This window comes from Molossus molossus, unplaced genomic scaffold (assembly GCF_014108415.1).
Source record: "Molossus molossus isolate mMolMol1 unplaced genomic scaffold, mMolMol1.p scaffold_m16_p_13, whole genome shotgun sequence".
Taxonomy (NCBI): domain Eukaryota; kingdom Metazoa; phylum Chordata; class Mammalia; order Chiroptera; family Molossidae; genus Molossus; species Molossus molossus.
Genome location: NW_023425348.1, coordinates 91,707,183 through 91,726,252, shown reverse-complemented (window position 1 = coordinate 91,726,252; position 19,070 = coordinate 91,707,183). Strand labels below are relative to the sequence as shown.

The following is a 19,070-nucleotide window of genomic DNA, read 5'->3' as shown; positions in this document are numbered from 1 at the left end:
AGGCCGACCAGCACCTTCAGCATCCGTGATAAGGATATCATGAACCCAAAGGTCCCCAAGTGCCTGGGCCTGTGCTAGGTGCTGGAGACCTAGCACCGAGTCCAGCATAAGCCCAGCCCTGGCCCTGGGGACTCCCATCCAGGGGAGGGGTCTTCCACTGTCTGCAACACCCACCACCTCTAGTAGATAGAAGCCATCATGCAGTACAGGCTGGAGGGTGTCAGGAGTGGAACTCCAGGGTGGGGCCTGAGGAGTCACAGTTTTACTAACCAACCCTGTACCTCTAAGCTGGAAATGATAGTGACAATGTCTCCAGGCCTCAGGACAGAAGCAGCACCTCCCCTCCCTGGCCTGGCCGAGGGCATTGGCTAGCTCAGGGCCCAGGAAGAGGCTGTGCCAAGAAAATGCCATCTGGGATTTGGGCACAGATTCCGGGGATGAAGAGGCCACCTGGCAGATATCTCCAGACCTCGCCTCCCTCCACCACCTCACACATTCATTCACCAAGCATTTTTCCTGCCACCTACCCTGTGCCAGTCCCATGCTGGAAGCTCCTGCTTGGCGGCACATGGAAGCCCTTCCAAGCAGCAGCCCCACCACATGTCCCTGGGTTGTCTGAGCTGCCGCATCTGACAGGCTTGAGCAGAAGCAGGACTGGAAGTTTCTCCTGCATCCCTAACTCCTGTCAAACCCAGCCTTCAGCTCCTCAGTCTTCCCTGTGGAAGTCGCGGCTACTTTTCACCTCCGTCTCTAACTCTAAGGCACAGGGCAGGGCCTGGGAGCTGAGCCTGTTCCTCATCAGGTCCCAGCATTGGACAGGGGACCCGGCAGGCACAGCAGGGTATGAGGCCCTGCTTGGAGGGACGCTCTCCACAGCCACCGCCTTTTGCCTGCCTGGGCCGATGGTGCCCACACCTAGTGCTCCCAAGGGATCCAGTCACTGCCCATCCTGTCCCGGAGTGGGTGGTTGGACAACTCTGGGTGGAGCATGTGGGTCTCTGGGATTGTGTGGGGATCCATGTATACATCTCCAGGTTGTTTCTAGGCGGGGGTGCTTCTGTGTGTTGTGTCTGTGCTTCTGGGTTGCTAGGTTGTGTTTGTGTTTTTCTGGATGTTTGTGGTGTCTGGGAACATCCGTGTGTGTGTGTGTGTTTTGGGTTTCTCTGTATGTGTGTGTCTGGTGTGTTAAGGAGTTCTGGGTGTGTGTGTGTATGTGTGTGTGGCGAGTATGAATTGCAGCTGCAAATTCAGGTGTGCAAAAAATATCATAACTGTTTTCTTTAAATCATACCTAACCCTCGTCTCTCCTGTTGGCAGCATATTTGACCTCAGCCCCTTCGAGCTCCTTGTCCAGTCCCTTCCTGGGATCCTGCCCAGGGCAAAGTCTGGGACTCCCTCTGGCACGTGGCCCACAATGTGTACTTGAGAGTCACTGTCCCAGCCCTCCTGTTCTCTTGGTCTGCATCTCTGGGCCACATGTGGGTAAAGAAATCTCACAGGCTGGAAGCTCAGAGTCCTGGGGCCCTGCTGACACCCCCTCCTAATGCCACCCTGAGTTGTCCTGGGGGCAGAGGAGGAGGAGCGCTCAGGTGCTCCTCAGAGTATTCACTGACTCCTACCCTTTCTTCTCGGGCGCCCCATCCTCTCTGTGACTTTGTCTCTCACCTCTGAACTCTAAGGATATTGAGAATCTGGAGATTTGTTCCTCTACATCTGTGATACTGGGATGTTTGGAGGACCCTAGATTTGGGGCTGAGCCCTGTACCCCTCAGCACTGAATGGGCTGGTTCAGCAGCTCAGCTGGGGAGGAAGGGGCACGAGCTGCCAGGAATGGGAGTGGAGGATGGGAGAGAGGGAGGAGTGAAGCACTCAGAAGAGACACATGCAAGAAGCAGTGTTAGCAATTTATTGCAACAATATGGCACCTGAAGTGCCCTCCACTGATGGGCCTGTGCCCTCCCACTCCCATGGCCGCAGGGTGCACTGCAGGTCTTCTACGCGGGCACGCAGTGGTGCTTTAGGAGGCTGGAGGAGTTCTCCCAGGGAATCACTAGGATCTCAAAGTCGCAGCGCAGCTTCTGCAGACAAATCATGGGGAAAGAAGGAGGGTGAACCCGGGCCCAGGCCTGCCTCGTCCCAACAGTCAAGCACTGGCCCACAATGAGGGGCAACCACTGGCCCAAGGGACAAGTCAGATGGCCAAGACTATATCCCAGATCTTTCTAGTCAACTCTCTCACTCCAGGGGGAAGCCCATCTCCTCTCTGCACCCCACCCTGACCTGGTGCTGACTCATACGGAAGGCAGGGACAGGTTCAGAGTTTCCTCAGACTGGCCAGCCCGACCAGTTCAAGCTGGGCAACCTGAGGGCCTCGGGTGCTGGGGGACGGGGTGGGGTATGTGTGCGTGCGGGCTGTTACCTCCTCCTCCGTTCCCGCTGCCAGGGGGCAGGTGGTGAGGTCTATGCGGTCTCCAGTCACTGCACTCTTCCGACAGGCTGTGCTCCCCATCTCCACAGTCAGGAAGTACTTGACGCCAGCCACCAGCTGGGACGAAGGGCAGGAGCAGGTCGGGTGCTGGGACAATACCCCTGACCCAGACCTCACCTGTCTTCACAGCCTCCCATCCCCCCTCCCCCTCCCCTGGACACCAGCACAGTGGTCTTGGGATTCAAACCTGGGACAGGAGCACTCTGGTGGGGATCCCTGGGGGGAGAGGCAGAGTTCTGGGCCAGGCAGGAGGTTGACCCAAGTGCACCCACCAACCTGAAGCCCACTGCCTCATCTCCCTTCCCTTCCATCCTTCCCTCCCCAATTAACTGGGCAGGGCAAAGATTAGTGAGGTAGCTGTGCAAGGTCAGGGTTGGATCCTGTCTATTTGAAATTTAGATGTTTACTTCGTTGTGAATTTTTGCATTAATTCGATTTTAAAACATATATGGTGTTAAAATACCCTGATGACTCTTGTGACTCCCCCTTAATCTGGCGCCCGGCGGCATGCCTCCCTCCCCTGTGTCCCGCCAGCCCAGACGCACCTGGCTCTGCGCCTTGAGGATGCGCGTGTCCCTGAAGTAGTAGAGGCTGTTGCTGCCCATGTTGTAGCTGGCCACGGCCGCCTGCGCCGCCTTCATCACCTGTGGATCGCTGGGCTGCAGGTCCTTCCGTCCTCCCAACAGGACTTCCCTCGGCTGGGCCCGGGCGTCGCAGGGCAGCGCCAGGAGACAGAACGCGAGCAGGGCCAGGCCCAGCGCCAGCGAGAGGTTGAGACGTGCCATGGTGGATAGCCGTCGATGCCTGGCCCCGGTGGCCAGCGCCCGCTTTTACGGGCTTCTCCGGGCTCCGCGGCCCCGCCCGACACCCTCGGCCCCGCCCCTCGGCCGCTTTGCGCCCGGCCTGCTCGGGGAGGAAACACTGACGTCAGCAGTCTGGCCAGGCCCCCTTCCCAGAACCAATGGGAGCAGCAGCCAGGCCCCAGCACACCTGTGTACCAAGATGCTGGAAGCCCTACCCTGCAGGACACACCCAGTCTTCTGAGGAAAAGGGCAGTGGCAGTCCCCAGCAATAAGTGCCACCATCAGGACAGTTCACTGGAGGCCCATCCAGTATGAAATACCAACAGCAGCTATGGGCAAGCTCTTACCATCACCACCATTTACTAACTCTAACCTTGGAGAAGGTAACCTCTCGGTTCACTGCCTCAGTTTTCTGCCCTGTGAAATGAGGTGCTGTGAGGATTCCATAGGTAAAGTGCTTAGAGGAGGCCTGGTACTGTGTTAACGGCAGGTAAGTAGGGACACTGCTGTGCTGAGCTGGGCGCTGTGTAGCCCTCATAGCCAGCACGAAGTGGGAATCTACATTCCCACAGTACAGAGGAGGAAGCAGGCACAGGGGACAACTGATCTGCCCAGGGTCCGCAGCTGGTAAACGGTACATGGCGACGCTGGTTTTTGTGCCCAAGCAGTCTCACTCAGGTCTCTGCTCTTAAACCAGACTGAGACCAAAGGATGAGAATAGGCCAGGAGGGGTGTGTGTCATACCAGCTCTGCCACTTACTAATTGGGTGACTTCTGACAAGTCCTCGAGCTCCCCAGAGCTTCAGTGTCATCTGAAGAAAGGGGACAACTATTATCTTCTAAGGTTATACTATTAATGACCAGAGACTGAGTCACCCATAGGGAACCCTGTGCACATGCTGGAGGTACCAACAAAATAGGGTACTATAACTTGGGGGAATAATCTGATAACATAAAAAATAGCACTGAAGTAAACATGGGAGTCTGGATGTTGTTGGGATTCTTTCTCTGCATTATAGCAATCAGTACAGTCCGTACTTTTAAGCATGCTGCGGAGGGGGGGGGGGGCAGGCTTTTTGCCTTTAGGACACTAAAATCTGGTCAGTGCTTAGGGTCAAGGATCTTAATTGGGACTTGGAAGAGGTAGTTTATAGTATGTGACAAACAGCTGGTGCTTAATAAGTGGTAATTATTATAGTTGACCCTTGAATGACACAAGTTCAAACTGCATGAGTCTACTTATACATGACTTTTTTCTACTTATACAATGTTCTCTTAAAATTTTCTTAATACCTTTTCTCAAGCTCACTTTAGTGTAAGAATACAGTATATAATACATAGAACATACAAAATATGTGTTAATGGACAGTTTGTGTTATTGGCTTCTGGTCAATAGTGACATATTAGTTTGGGAGAGTCAAAGTTATGGGTGGATTTTCTACTGGGGGTAGTCGTCACTGTTTCTAACCCTGCATTGTCCAAGGATCAGCTGTACTGTGATGATGAGTAAAGCATCCAGCATTTCACAGGACCAGAGTGTGGTCACTGCCCAGTCCAGCTGCTACTCCACCCTCTCAGCCCAGGTGTGAAAACAATCTTGGGATTCCAAGGAACTGTCACAAGTTTGTTGCAGGCTCGGGCATCTGCCTTAAAGGGACAGACTCCAGTTTGTGGGAGAGCTGACTAGTTTGATGAAGAGGGCAAGGCCACGAAGGAACCTGACCCGAGAGAAGCCAGGAGGGGGGACAGTAAAAGGCCCAGGACAGCAACAGGGAGAGGAAAGGCAGCCCCAAGGGGCCAGCAGCCTCCCTGGGCTCTCCCAGGTCTGCTCTCCTGTCACCTGGAGTTCAGCCATGACCACACTTTCCCCCACAACTCCCTGGAAAGTTAGCCAAGGCCCAGTCCCCAGTTCAGCTGCCCTTACCTTTCCTGTCATTTCTCTGTGTGATGCTGATGAGTCTTTTGCACCTTAACCTAACAATTACCAGACCTTTCACGCACTGTTCTATTCTCACAGCACCACAAAGTAGTAAGCATCATCCTTATTTTGCAGATGAAGAAAGTTAATCAGAGAGGTCAGGACACTTGTCTCAGGTCATATAGCTGACAGTGATTTGGTGAAAAAAGAGCAATGGGGGTAGAGAAACGAGTAGTTCCTGCGCTCTTGCTATGTACCAGGGACTCAGCATGTGTTTTCTCATCCTAACAGCTCTGCAGAGGCAGTATTTCCTCCTTTTACAAGAAATGGGGGAGGGGTGAGAGGGGAAGGGCCAGTGGGGGTGGGGTCTGGGGTAGCACCATGTGCCAGTGTCCTAGTGTGGGCAGGGGAGTACCTCTGCAGGTGGGGTAACTGGGAGGATTTTCCAGGGCTGGGTCTCATCTGGAGAAGAGCCCTTAGCCTGGATTCCACCTTGTCTGGACCACTCTGCTTCCAGAAGGCCTGAACCAGGTGAGCTCGGGGTGGGCCATCCCCACTGGCCACAGGGCACAGCCTCGTTTTGCTGTGGCCCAGACATCCCAACCCAGTTGTCCGTGGCACCACACTCTAGCCCCTGGCCAATGGATCTCACTGACCAGGGTGGGCCCTTGCCATTCCCTTTACCCTGAGATAAGGCCTTCATGCTGCCCACCAAGCCAAATCCTCTTCATTGAACTTTTAACCTTTGTTCTCTTCCCCAGGGTTCTGTTCCCCTTTCCCTGTCTGACCACACCCTGGAAAAGAGACCTTGTGGCAAGGAAAGGGGTGAGCAAGAGCTGAAAACTCCCCTGGGGGAGGTACTCTCCTAAGTGCAGGGGCTTTCTAGTCAGCGGCCGGTGAACCTTCACCAAGCTGCACAGCTGAGACTGAGGCTCAGAGCAAGGAGGCTTGCTTCCCGTTCCAGAGAAGAGAGGAGGAACTGAGACCAGAACTGGGCCTAGCTGGCTCTCTCAGGGTACCACCAGTCAAGGTCTGGACTGACAGTAGAGCCTGGGTCCCTGCAGGAGAGGGGCAATGTGGAAGGGGGTTGACAGTCATAAACACGTACTGTGAGCCTTTCATACTATTTGAGCTACCACCAGGGCAGATGTCTTGGGCTTGGGTTCATCCTATAGCCTCCCCCTTCCTTTCTGGAAGCAGGATTCCTTCAGGACCCCAGAGTGCATGGGTTGGGTTCACCCCAAGCTCTGGGCCTGATCTGAGCACTCATGACTAGACTGGCTGCCTAGAGGGTCAAGCTCTGACAGTGGGACAATGACACTGCATCAGTACCTGCTGACTTCCAGGCCTACCCATGCCCTCCAACAAAGCACCCGTGTTGGGCATTGGGCAATGTGGGCTGACATTTAGATAACCTGATTTCTACCCATCCCCACCTAGGTCTGTTATCTCTTAACATCCCAGGCCTGGGGCCCTTTGTCACTGAGTTGGGGCTGGATCTCTGAAAGGACACATTGTCACAACAGCCATTCTAGATGCCCTCTGTCCTGCTGCTCCAGGATTGATCCAGGAAGGTGTGGGATGTACTAAAAGGCCAGATAGTCTGGGGCCTTTCCAACCTGTGGCAGGTACGGCCAAGTCTCGAGGGAGGCGAGAAAGCGGCTCCACAGCTCCAGCCCCTTGGAGACAAAGCCTGTGGGCGGAGGGAAGAGCCCAGGGCTAGGAAGCAGAAGCAGAGCAGGCAGCACATCAGTCTGCTGGGGCCCCAGTGCTAGAGCCATGGGCGGCAAAAGTCATGAAGAGCCAGTCTTAGTTACCTCTGAGTGCCAAAAACAATCTGGCAGTCAGGGCCGAGCTGTGATCCTGCTGAGCACCTCTCCGAAAAGCACACCAGGCCTGTGTGGCATCACAGCACAAGGGTCAAGTGACCCTGAACCCACCCAGGAAAACATCAGAAACACAGTATGGCCAGAAACTCCTGGGACAGTCTATATGACCTCAGCCTGGGCTTTAGACTGGCACCTTCAAGAAGTGGCCTGTAACACAAGCTGGGCACTGCTCTGGCCATGTGGGTATCCTTCCAATGAGCCACTCACACTTCCCAGACCCAGCCTTGCACTGAATCCTCACCCCTAATAACCATCAGTTCCCAACTACTCGCATAGTTGCTGTACCCCCAGGTCTTTGTTTCCCTTTCACCTTTCTACTATTCTGAAGTGCAACTAACATTCAGAAAAGTACACAGAACATACTGTTCACTTTAACAAATAATTAGTCAGTGCCTGTGTTATCACCACTCAGGTCAAGATATGGAAACGGCCACTCCCACCCCCAGGCTGTCCCACTCACCACACCCACCCCCTTCCCGGAAAGGCAACCACTGTGCACTTTTGCAGTAAGCCTTTTTCTAGTTTTACCTATGTAGAGATTCCCAAGCAAGAACTGACAGCTTTTACAGGACAGAATCACATTGCTTGATGTTTCTTCTGATTGCTTGGTATTGAGATTCTACCCTTGTACTGTAAGTTCCTATTCGCAGGTGTTGACAGCCATTGGCTGTTGCAGTTGGGGGCTGTCACAAGCTGCAGTGAAGGCCCACATAGGTGCCCGAGCAGGTAGACGAGCAAGTCCTCAGCCACGGCCCCAGGAACATAGAGTTCCTGGGTCACAGGGTGGGTCTTCAATTTTACTAGAAAACACCCAGCTGTACTGCCCGGTGTTCACACCACTCCACATCACCACCAGCTAGATACCCGTTCCTGTGGTTCCATTCCCTCATCAGCTCTCCGTACAGTCTGACAAAAATTTTTGCTAATCCAGTGATTAGCAAAACAGCACCACTTGCATTTCTGATTTTGGGTGTAATTAAACACCTTTTCCCAGGCTTATTCATCATTTGAGTATCCCTCTCAGAGCAGCCTTTCAAGTCTTTTACCCAGTTTTCTACTGTTAGTTGCTTTTTCTTCACTGTTTTGTTCGTGCTCTGGAAACAGCCCTTTGTTGTGTTGCAAATATCCCTTCGCTCTTTTCATGGTATCTTTATTTTTTATCCTCACCCGAGGACATTTTTCCATTTTTTGTACAGATAGAGTGGGAGGGAGAGAGAGAGAAACATCGACGTGAAAGGGACACATCGAGTGGCCGCCACCCGCACGACCAACCAGGGCCGGGGACAAACTGCAACCGAAGTACGTGCCCTTAGTGGGAACCGAACCCAGGTCTCTCCGGACCGCAGGCTGATGCTCCAACCTCTGAGCCAAACCGGCCAGGGCTCATGGTATCTTTAGATAAAGAATTTCTATTAATGAAACTGAATTTATCAATTTTTTTTCTTAAAATTTCCCTACTGAGATCGTATTATCTCAATTTTTAAATTTAGTATCTGCCAGTCTCTCCTGACCAGACTGTAAGCCCTCGTGTGACAGTACAAGGGTAACATCTGGACTCCACCTCGACATCATCTTAGAGGCCTGCTTATGACTCCTTGCTTTCAGTAAAATTCCGTAGTTGAAATTAACCTAACCACATCCTTACAGGAAAGAATGTACGATAACATCCTTTGTTCTCCAGTTGTGCCATTGAGTTATAACTCAGAGTGTTATCTTTACACACTGGGCTTAAAGACTCAAGGCTTTTGTTTTAATATTGCACTTCTTCAACCCAGCTATCACTACACATCACAAGCCTCTGCCACAGGCTAGGATACAGATAGCTTGGTTAGTATCAAGTGCTGTAACATCCCTTAACATCATATTCTGCAAAATAGTTGTTTAGTCAATTAAATAGTAACTAGAACATCTGCATGAACGTTATTTCACAGGCCCTTTAAGTGGCCACTGACCATAGAAAGCATCTCATGACTACCCCTCAGAATCAACCACTGCCAGATGACAATCATGGGACAACTGGCCTCACCCTCATTCTCAAGCCCTACACCCACCCCAAGCCCCCATATACCACCCACAAGAATCCCTTGGGAAGCTCGACTTTTTTCTGGTTGACTCCCTTGTGCACAAGCTCTTTTCAATAAACTCGATCCGCTTGGTCTTGTACTGAGTTCCGTCCTCCTTCCCATGACACTGGCACTCAAGAACCTGACAGTAACACTCAGAAAATCTGTGAGTAGTTCCTCTTGCTCTACTGAGATTGAAAGTCAATAAGGCTGAGTGTTGCACAGCTAGCATTTTATCCGGTCATTACAACTGCACTTCCAAGTGGGGAAACTGAGGCTGAGTGACATGACCAAGGAACATAGGGCTCTCAGGTACATGGGCTTCCAAGCTGTTTTGAGGGCCAGTCTGGGTACTTCCTACCAGTAAGTCCATGAGCATATTCCTCACTACTTAGTCTCTCTGAGCCCCTGGTTCCCTCACCTGTAAGAGAAAACAATTACTTATTACTGAAAAATGTTTACAAAAATCTTAGCTGTGGGCCCGGTTCACTAAGTGTTCAAGCAAAAACAGAATGAAAATGTACCAGGTAAAAGTGTAACTCACTCCCAGCTGTGGTACCCATGCTCTTTTTGCCTCCCAAAGACGGCAAGGCACACAGCAAGAGCCCTGCCCACTCCTCCGAGGCCAAGAGACATGACAATTAGCAGATGAACTTTTATCCATATTGGGTCCCCTCCTTCATGGTATCTGACTCCCACTGACTTTTCCACCAGGTGCTGCCTAGCCCAGCTGTTGACTCAACTGACATCTGAAACACCACAGCCCATCTGGATCCCAGGAAGAGATCAACCCACACTCTCTCCCACATTACTAAGGGATTGAGACACTCCAAGGCACCTGAGGCTTTCAAGGCTAGGGTGACTGTCCCTCAGTGAGGAGGAAGCTGCCAGTTTCGATCTGCACTGATAAGGAGTATGGCAGACCTGATCAGCCCTTGGGAAAGAAGTGACTCCCAGCCCACCTGCTTTTCAAACCACAAAGCCCAGTCTTGAAGGCCACTGACTTTATTGACTTAAAAAACTTTATATGGACAGTGACTGTCCTGCCAAAAGAGAAGCCAAATGGCATAAAACAGACCAGAGGTGAGAGTGGGGGTGAGGGTGGGGGCCAGAAATTCACTCAGAAAAGCTGGTTAACAACTGATCTAAAACTGGCAGGGGAAGGAGAAGGGACATGCAAGAGCAGGAATTCCAAAAAAGTTGAAATGGTGAGGGGAGAGAACTCCCCCAAAGACCCTGGAGGACATCAGAGGTGTGTAGACAGCAATCGTTTCCTTTGTAGAGGACAAGGGAGTAGCCCCCACTCAGCTGCAAACTCTGGAGACTCAAGACTGGTGTTAGGGATTGGGGGCTCCCCAGAGAGCATCACAAGAAGGCATCACACCACTCTCGAAGGCACCCGAAGCAGTCCCGGGACTGCTTTGCATTGGCGCCACATGTGTCCTTTAGCCATTCCCGGAAGAGGTCTTCATCTTTCTTTAGCACCAGAAACTGGCCAAGGACCACATAGGCCTGCAAGACAGGAAAAGCAAAGGGCAAGCTGCTCAATGATCTGTGAGACCAAAAACAATATAACCACTTATGTGGCATTCAAAACACATGAGCCTAGGAGAAAGCAGGATCTGGCTATCTCCTCAAGTTATGTACCACTGTCCACCCCGACTAGGTAAACTCACTCTCCTCACCCCCAAACTGCCAGGCAATACTGTAGTTGGCCAACCCCAGGCCTCCCCAGCTGCACACAACTACTCCACACCTTGTCAAAGCCCCTTTCCTCCAGCTTCTTTCCCAGGACTTCACCAATCCCGGCCAGGCTGCCCACTGGCTTTTCCCCCATGGGCTCTGCCACGAAGTCTCGGTGCTTTTGTGAGGTTGTCATCTTGATACGGATTAATCTGGGAATTCCAAGAAAAGTAGGTTAGGGCTAAAAACCTGGAAACTCCCAAAGGCCCACTGGCCCGTCTCATATTAAGAGAAAGCTAAACCAGCCATTATGGTGGCATACCCGATTTCCCTCATTTCACGGATAAGAAAACTGAGGTTCAAAAAGAGTTTCCCTCACTATTTGAGAGAAACAAATTTCTTCCACTCCCTGCGGGAAGTGGGTTTTGGTATTGCCCTAAAGGACAGACTATCCGGCCCTATCAGGTGGCGCACGCGGGGCACTGGCCAGGGCTCGCCCCGAAGGTGTCACGCCCTCTGTGACCTTGGCTGGGAGAAAAAAGCACTGACCCAGCCTGGAACGGCTACCAGGCATGACAGGCAAACAAAAGGTGCCCCTGCCCCACCCTCCTCAGAGACGCTCACAGGCGCAGAGCTTGCACACCAGCCACCCGGCTTTGCCGGATGCACGCCTGGGCTCCCGCCAGCCCCGCCCCCAACGCGCGCCGCCCCGCCCCGCCTCTCCACGCGCTGCCGCGCCCACGCGCCGCGTCCCGCCGCCGAGCCCTCTCCGAGGGCGCAGCGCTTGCTACCCCTTCTCCTCTCCTCCGTGCACCTCCTCTGTGTCCCAGACCGGGCCCTGCTCCGCGGCTGGCGCTCACCGGCAGCTCCAGCTCCCGTAACGGCTCCTCCCGCCGCCCGGCTGCTCCCGCCGTGCCTCAACCCACTAGAACTTTCTTCCACTTCCGCTTCCGGGTCGCCTAAAAAACACAAATTTGGCACTTCTAGCCGCTTAGAGCCATAGAGATGAGGCGCTCTGGACCTCCACGGCGACCTTAGTGGGCCCTCTTCCCAGCCGATTCGCAGGAAGCTGGGCTGCTGTATGTGGTCTCGCTTCTCGGGCAGCATTTCCAGTCACAGGGAGCAGAGGCCTCGGTGGAGAAAACTTCATTTCCCCGCCGCCCGACATCCGGAACTCAAGGACCTAGCCTTGGGCGACCAGGCGGTGGGAAGAGTAAGACACACGGACTAGGAGGGAGGAGGGTGGCCGGAGGCTAACCACAGAGCACCGGAAGTACGCTCTCCGAAGGGTCCGACTCAGGCCAACCTGTGTCGGGTTTTTAGCAATCGTGTTGGAACCGGGGGTGCCGAAGAACTGAGTCCAAGCAAACTCCACCGTCGTCACCACCGGCAAGTTCACTGTCTGTGCTTTCATTGTCGCAGCTGCGGAGTGAGTCGTGGACGAGCCACTCCAGCGTCCAGCCTGGAGAACGGGGCCGTTCCGGCAGCGCCCGTGGGAGAAGAGGGCCAGAAGGTAGGTGCCGGGGTGTCTGTCTGTCTGTCTCTTTCTCGTCATCTCAGAACCGAAGTCAGAAATATAGCAGATGCCCCGACCGACCCGGCTTGCCGCTCCCGTTAGGGAGCTCGTTCCCGGCGCGGCCCATTGGGGTGGTCTCCTGGCCGGTCTCTCCCCGTAGGGTGTTGAGAGGGATTGAGCGTCTGTGGCGTGTGGCAGTGCTACACTGGGATGGTCAAGCATATTGAGTAAGACACGGTTTAGTTGACCCCTTCTTCCCGAGCGAGTGCCAGAATGGTTTCCTGTAGTATTTATAATTATACCAGTACTTATGATAACGTGAATTGTTTTTACATGCCATACGATGTGCTAAGTGCTTTTCTATCATCTCATCCTAATAACAGTGTTCTGCGTTGGCTATTATTTTTCTCAGCGGTCTAGAGATTTGAACAGTAAGGGCTGTCAGCCTAAGAACCTCCAAACCTGTGGAGAATTTTTATAAGAGTTTGAGCCAAAGTGGCAACATATGCCAGGGAGCAAGAACTTAAACGCTCTGGAGATGATCGGTTCTGCAGTTCCTTTTTTGAATTTGAAATTAAGGAGGGAGCTAAGGATGATTACATGAGGGTGAGAGAAGGCAAAGCTAGGATTGGGTTACAGGATGTTAATGAGCTTACATGCTCTTTTGAGGTTGGTCATGCCTTAAAAACCTTTCACTAAAGAAGTTATAAACCTGTGTCCTGGCCAAGTAGTTCAGTCGGTTAGAGCTTCATCCCCATACACCAATGTTGTGGGTTCGATCTCCAGTCAGGACACATAGAAGACGCAACCAATAAATGCACAACTAAGTGGAACAACAAATCGACGTTCCTCTCTCTCTAAAATCAATCGTTAAGTAAAAAAAAAAGTTACAGGCCTGGGGCATGACTGTCCATCATGACCTGCCCAGTTAGGAATTTATTATCAGATCACCCTGTGAGGTCATTTTCCATAGAACCCCTTTTTTTGTCCTCAGGAAATAGTCAAGGTAGGACTTCAATCCAAGGCATTAGATTTCAGAGCGTTCGTTCTTAACCAGGATATAGTGTTATATCCTCAGTAAAAGGTCCCTCCCCATTTTCAAAACAGTCCTGGATTCTGAGCCTGCCATCCAAGAAACTCGGGAGGACGGGTTGACGGCCTCTGCTTCCCTCACCACATTGGGACAGGACTCAGCATGTCTCAGGCCACCAAGAGGAAGCATGTAGTGAAGGAGGTGTTGGGGGAGCATATGGTACCCTCTGACCAGCAGCAGATCGTGAGGGTGAGTAGCATTGAACACAAGCTGCTCTGCCCCCACCCCTCCACTCTTGTTGGGCCCCTGCAGTGGGGGGAGGGTACAGTACAGCTCAGTGGGTCTTTGAGCTGGCCGATGAGACCAACTGGTTCTTGGTCTCCTGGAATAGGTACTCAGGACCCCAGGGAACAATCTGCATGAAGTGGAGACAGCCCAGGGGCAGCGTTTCCTGGTGAGCATGCCTTCCAAATATCGCAAGAACATCTGGATCAAGAGAGGTGAGAGAGGCGGCCCTCTAGAAGATAGGACCATTTCTTGTGGCCTTGGCTTCCACCACTGCAAGCTGGACTGACTGTACCTCTTGTCCTCTCTACCTGCAGGGGACTTTCTCATTGTTGACCCTATTGAAGAGGGAGAAAAGGTGAAGGCCGAGATCTCCTTTGTGCTCTGCAAAGACCATGTGCGCTCTTTGCAGAAGGAGGGGCTCTGGTAGGTGGTGCTCTTGGTCATTGGCTGCCTGATTTTTGGGGGGATTGACTTCCTAGCTGTGAAACTGGGGAGGAAATATCTTGGCATCCCAGGCAGGGATAGCTGGAAACAGCTTTTATGCTGAAAGATTTCTCTGTTCTTTCTGACCCTTGTTTTTTATCTTGACACAGGCCTGAGGCCTTCTCTGAAGTGGCTGAGAAACACAACAACAGGAACAGGTGAGGTTCAAGCCTCAGGGTAGGGAAGACAGAAAAAAGGGTTCAAGCTTTAATGCTGTAGGGGGAAATAGAGCCTTCCTGTCTCCCTGGTGAGACTTCTAAATATGTGGTTATAGGTATGGCTTAAAAGTTCATTGCTGAGGGTTAAAATACTGGCTTTGCCACTTATAAATGAGGGACTTTACACAGGTTCCTTAATCTCTTAAGCCTGGCTTTCTTCACCTATAAAATGGGAGCCTTGCCCTGGCTGGTTTGGCTCAGCGGTTAGAGCGTCAGCCTATGGACCAGAGAGTCCTGGGTTCGGTTCCCGCTAAGGGCATGTACTTCAGTTGCAGTTTGTCCCCGGCCCCGGTTGGGTCGTGTAGGTGGCAACCAGTCGATGTGTCTACATCGATGTTTCTCTCTCTCTCTTCCTTCTTCCCTCCTACTCTATCTGAAGATAAATGCAAAAATGTCTTCAGGTGAGGATAAAATATATGTATATATTAAAAAATGGGAGCCTTGTAAGGATTAAAGGAGCTGATGCTTATAAAATTGCTTAATGTAGTATCTGGTATGCAGTGTGGGTCCATTGCGCGTTGGTAGAATCATTATCATTAAAATCAGTTGCTCTAGTGAACTTTTGAGGGTGGGGGATTGTCTTGAGCCTGTTTTCCTTGGCCAACTTTTCCTGCTATTTGCTGTGACTGTCCCTGTCTGACTTGCTGAACCCTGACTGCTTGGCCCTAGGTTTTTCTTTTTGTAGGCTCCTTGATTGCAGATTGGGCTTTCCCAGAAGGCATTGGGCTAACTCTGTCCTTTTACCCCATGAAGACAGACTCAGCCAGAACTCCCAGCTGAGCCACAGTCATCAGGAGAAGAGTCCAGCTCTGATGATGATTCTGACCTCTTTGTTAACACCAACCGCAGACAGTATCACGAGAGTGACGAGGAGAGCGAAGAGGAGGAGACAGCCTGAGGCCCCAGACCCACTTTTCCTCTTGCTCAGAGACTAGTCCTTGGACATTCCCAGGGTGCTCTGCAGATATCCCCTCCCCCAGATGGGGACAAGGCAGGACTCCTCTCTGAACTGATCTTCTGACCTAGGAGAATTAAACCCCTGGTGGGTGGTCACTTGTGCTGGTGTCTGAGTGGCTCTCTGGAAGGAGGAGGGACTTGTGGTGAAGTTAAAAATTGCTCCTTGGGCCCTAGCCAGTTTGGCTCAGCAGTTACAGCATCGGCTCGCAGACCAGAGAGACCCGGGTTCGGTTCCTGCTAAGGGCAAGTACCTCGGTTACAGTTTGTTCCCGCCTCCATTGGGGTCGTGTGGGTGGCAACCACTTGATGTGTCTCTCTCACATCGATATTTCTCTCTCTCTCTTTTTCCCACTTTTCTCCTGCTCTATCTGAAGGTAAATGCAAAAACATCCTCTGGTGAGGATAAAAAAATTTTTTTTTTTAATTGTTCCTTGGTAGAGGCCCCATGGGCACGTGGGCTGACTGCACAGGAAACAGGGAATGACTGGAGTCTTTCCCAGGTTCTCTCATTGGGCACTGGGTAAGTGGCGGGCCCTGTGCTGTTCTCCTTGCATGTACTTTATAATGGGAACACTCCCCCTATTGCCTGCTCACATTCAATACAAATTTAGGCATTCAGGATCACAGCCATAGGACCCAGTCTCCAGCTGCCTCTAAGATATACTCAGGATGAATTTTGTAGTGCCTCATAAGCTGTTTTCCCTACCTTTTTAGTCACCCGTGCTACATCCAGGCTGCAATGTACATCCCCTGGTCGCCAGACCCTGTGGCAACTCAGACCATCACCCCTCAGCCCTCTTGTAAACCACATCATCCCGCTTTACCTTTTTTTTAACCTCTGCCTGTACACTCTCCCTCATTGCTGGCATTGTCTTTGTGGTCACTGCTCAGACATTGAAGAGTTTATTTCCTGGATTAGAGTCTTTTACCTCTGCCTAGTCATTATTTTCTACATCATATGGATGAGCCTGTTCAACACTGTGACCCTTTAGTTCCTTGGTATCTCCATCACTGCTGCCTACATCTTTCCTCCCTAGAGCCCTGACATCAGTAGGAATTACAGCACCTTTTGAATTCAAATACCCGTACAGTCATCACCTCCTGACTTTCTTGCTTACTTGCTCACCTACCTCTCTGCAAAAATTCTTTATCTTCATCCTTCGGTCCCACCACATTCTCACCATTATTCTCCTATCTTCACATTCCTCCTTCTGCAACATGGATTCCATGACCCACACCTCCACTCCCTGGTCTTCCTCCATTGTATTCAGCTATTAAAACCTAACCCCAGCCAACCCAATTATTCACCTCTGTGCCTATAACTATTAGAGAAAACCGCCAACTGGGCTCACTAGTTTTACCTTAAATTTATAACTACAAACCTCAAATGAACTCTCAGCACTACCTAGCAGATCTCCTCGGGTGCATTTCAACACTTACCTTGTCTACCCATTCCCCCTTCCCCTGCTAGTGACCACAGCTTACACTTCACTAAAGAATAATAGGCCATTGGTAAGAACTCACGCCTCCCATTACCAACCCTACAAATGTCCTCGTGGATCTCTCTGTCTTTTTACTTTCTATTGTAATCCGATAGGACTTCAATCGTCCCGTTTATCTGCTCTCATTCACTTCCTATTACGTTGCTTAGTGTACCTTTAAACATATACATATATGTGTATATTTGCATGCATGTGTATATACATACATTTGAAGATGTTTATATACACACAAAAAGTAAACTTCAGACGAGGTAGAGAGATATAGGGGTGTGTGTATATCTATTTTTAACATGTTTGAAGTTTATTTTCTATGGGAGATAGCTAACTTTTTTCCTAAAGGTATAGCCACTTGTCCCTGTATCATTTGTTGAATGGGTCATTCTTTCCTCATTGATTTAAAAATGCCTTTTAAAATAAACTATTCCTGGCCTTTGCCTCTGTTGCTCAGTGGTTAGAGCATCAGCCCATATACCAAAGGATAGTGGGTTCGATTCTCGGTCAAGGGAAGGTACTTGGGTTGTAGATTTGATCCCCAGCCCAGGTAGGGGTGAGTATGGGAGGCAACCAATTGATGTGTCTCTCACATCTATTTTTCTCTCCTCCCTCCCTTCCACTCTCTAAAAAAATTAATGGAAAAAAATATCTTCCAGTGAGGATTAACAACAAAAAAAGAAATATGATTATTCTTCTACATTTCTTCTGGTAGGCTAAAAGATTTCCTTCTGTTCTAGCTTGCTGCGGGTTTTTTTTTTTTTTTTTTTTTTATGCTTTATTGATTTTAGAGAGAGAAGAAGGGAGAGGGAGGGAGAGAGAAGCATCGATGAGAAGGAACATCGATTGGTCACCTCCTACACACCCCCCACCAGGGATCAGGCCTACAACCTGGGCATGTGCTCTGACTGGAAATCAAACAGGCAACCTCTTGGTACATGGGTCAATGCTCAACCACTGAGCCACACCGGCCGGGCATTTATTTATTTTAATCCTCACCTGATGATATTTTTTCATATTATCAGATAGAGTCAGGTGGAGGGAGAGAGAGAGAGAAACATCAATTCGAGAGCAACACATCGACTGGTTGCTACCCCAGGACCCCGACCAGGGCTAGGGACGAACCGCAACCGAGGTACATGCCCTTGACTGGAATCGGACCCGCGGCTCATTGGTCTGCGGTCCAGCACTCTAATTGCTGAGCCAAACCGGCCAGGGCTGGTTTTTTGTTTATTCAACACATCACAATGAATTTTGACATCTATTGAGATAAAAAAAATTTTACTTTATTGTACTGATTTACATTAATAGGTTTTCTCATGTGGAACCATGCTCATGTTTTGATATGAACCATGCTCATGTTTTGATGTAAACCCTGCTTAGTTTTAAATAGTATTTATTTATTTGGGATTTTTATATCTTTCTCTGGGCAATTTTTTTTTAAAATTGATATTTAGAAAGAGAAGAAGAGGGGAAGAGAAAGAAACATCCATCGGTTGCCTCCTGCACACCTCTACCAGGGATTGAGCCTGAAATCCAGGCATGTGCCCTGGTGGAGAATCTAACCAGCGACCTTGTGCACAGGACGATGCCCAACCACTTGAGCCACACTGGCCAGGGCTCACTTTTTGTTTTAATGAGCTGATTTCCCTATCCCACCTTGATAACAGAATTATGCTACCATTTGGAATGGGTTTAGAAACATTTAATCTTTTTCTTTGGGTTTAAATATATAGAAAAGGAATTTTGTTTCTTCATTGTTTGTAAAATTTATTAAAACATCTGTGCTTGATGCCTTTTTTTAGGGGTGGATCTTTGCCTTTTAATTTTTTCTGTGGCATTTTATCTACTCAAATTTTCTGTCCTTGAGTCAATTTTGATAAGTTTTTTTTTTTTTAGAATCATATATTTAATGTATATTTAAAGTTTTGGTGGCAAAAAGTCATGCGTAATAATTTGCATTCGCGACTTTCTTATAAGTGACAGAATCTCATTTGAATTAGCAGAAGCAAACAAGCTCGTCGGCCTGAGGTCTGAAAGCTTTAGACAGCTGACCCGGGGCCGGCATGATTCCATCTGAGTTCTCTCCTCTTGTTTCTTGCATTGTCTCTCAGTTGATCTATCCCTTTCTCCCTACAAGTGTGTTTTACAAGACGCTCCCGTTTCCACTCAGTCCTTACAGACAGAGTTCCTTCATCAGGATTCCTGTGTTTCAGGGGAGACCACTTGGTCTGCCCA

General features: G+C 50.4%; 3 protein-coding genes and 1 non-coding gene across 6 annotated transcripts; 1 reads left to right on the top strand and 3 right to left on the bottom strand.

The window, feature by feature from the left end:
• Positions 1–1,889: 1,889 nt before the first annotated feature.
• On the bottom strand, positions 1,890–3,355 carry CST6 (cystatin E/M). Its single transcript, XM_036259179.1, has 3 exons — positions 3,034–3,355; positions 2,420–2,545; positions 1,890–2,078 (listed from the first exon to the last, which is right to left on the bottom strand). The coding sequence occupies exons 1-3, from the start codon at positions 3,271–3,273 to the stop codon at positions 1,995–1,997; spliced, it is 450 nt and encodes a 149-aa protein (XP_036115072.1). The 5' UTR covers positions 3,274–3,355; the 3' UTR covers positions 1,890–1,994.
• Positions 3,356–8,777: 5,422 nt separating this feature from the next.
• LOC118629177 lies at positions 8,778–8,942 on the bottom strand. The gene has a single exon (XR_004959418.1).
• A 1,208-nt stretch (positions 8,943–10,150) lies between these two features.
• BANF1 (BAF nuclear assembly factor 1) lies at positions 10,151–11,799 on the bottom strand. Of its 2 annotated transcripts, none has more exons than XM_036258994.1 (3): positions 11,705–11,799; positions 10,918–11,056; positions 10,151–10,673 (listed from the first exon to the last, which is right to left on the bottom strand). In XM_036258994.1, exons 2-3 carry the CDS (start codon positions 11,038–11,040, stop codon positions 10,527–10,529), a joined length of 270 nt encoding a protein of 89 aa, XP_036114887.1. In that variant the 5' UTR covers positions 11,041–11,056; positions 11,705–11,799; the 3' UTR covers positions 10,151–10,526. The 2 variants fall into 2 exon arrangements, with proteins under 2 accessions (XP_036114887.1, XP_036114886.1); XM_036258993.1 differs by lacking the exon at positions 11,705–11,799 and adding an exon at positions 11,167–11,280.
• A 50-nt stretch (positions 11,800–11,849) lies between these two features.
• On the top strand, positions 11,850–15,576 carry EIF1AD (eukaryotic translation initiation factor 1A domain containing). Of its 2 annotated transcripts, XM_036258897.1 has the most exons (7): positions 11,850–12,057; positions 12,267–12,357; positions 13,468–13,642; positions 13,785–13,893; positions 13,996–14,104; positions 14,275–14,322; positions 15,136–15,576. In XM_036258897.1, exons 3-7 carry the CDS (start codon positions 13,556–13,558, stop codon positions 15,278–15,280), a joined length of 498 nt encoding a protein of 165 aa, XP_036114790.1. In that variant the 5' UTR covers positions 11,850–12,057; positions 12,267–12,357; positions 13,468–13,555; the 3' UTR covers positions 15,281–15,576. The 2 variants fall into 2 exon arrangements, with proteins under 2 accessions (XP_036114790.1, XP_036114789.1); XM_036258896.1 differs by lacking the exon at positions 11,850–12,057 and having other exon boundaries at positions 12,119–12,357.
• Positions 15,577–19,070: the final 3,494 nt, after the last annotated feature.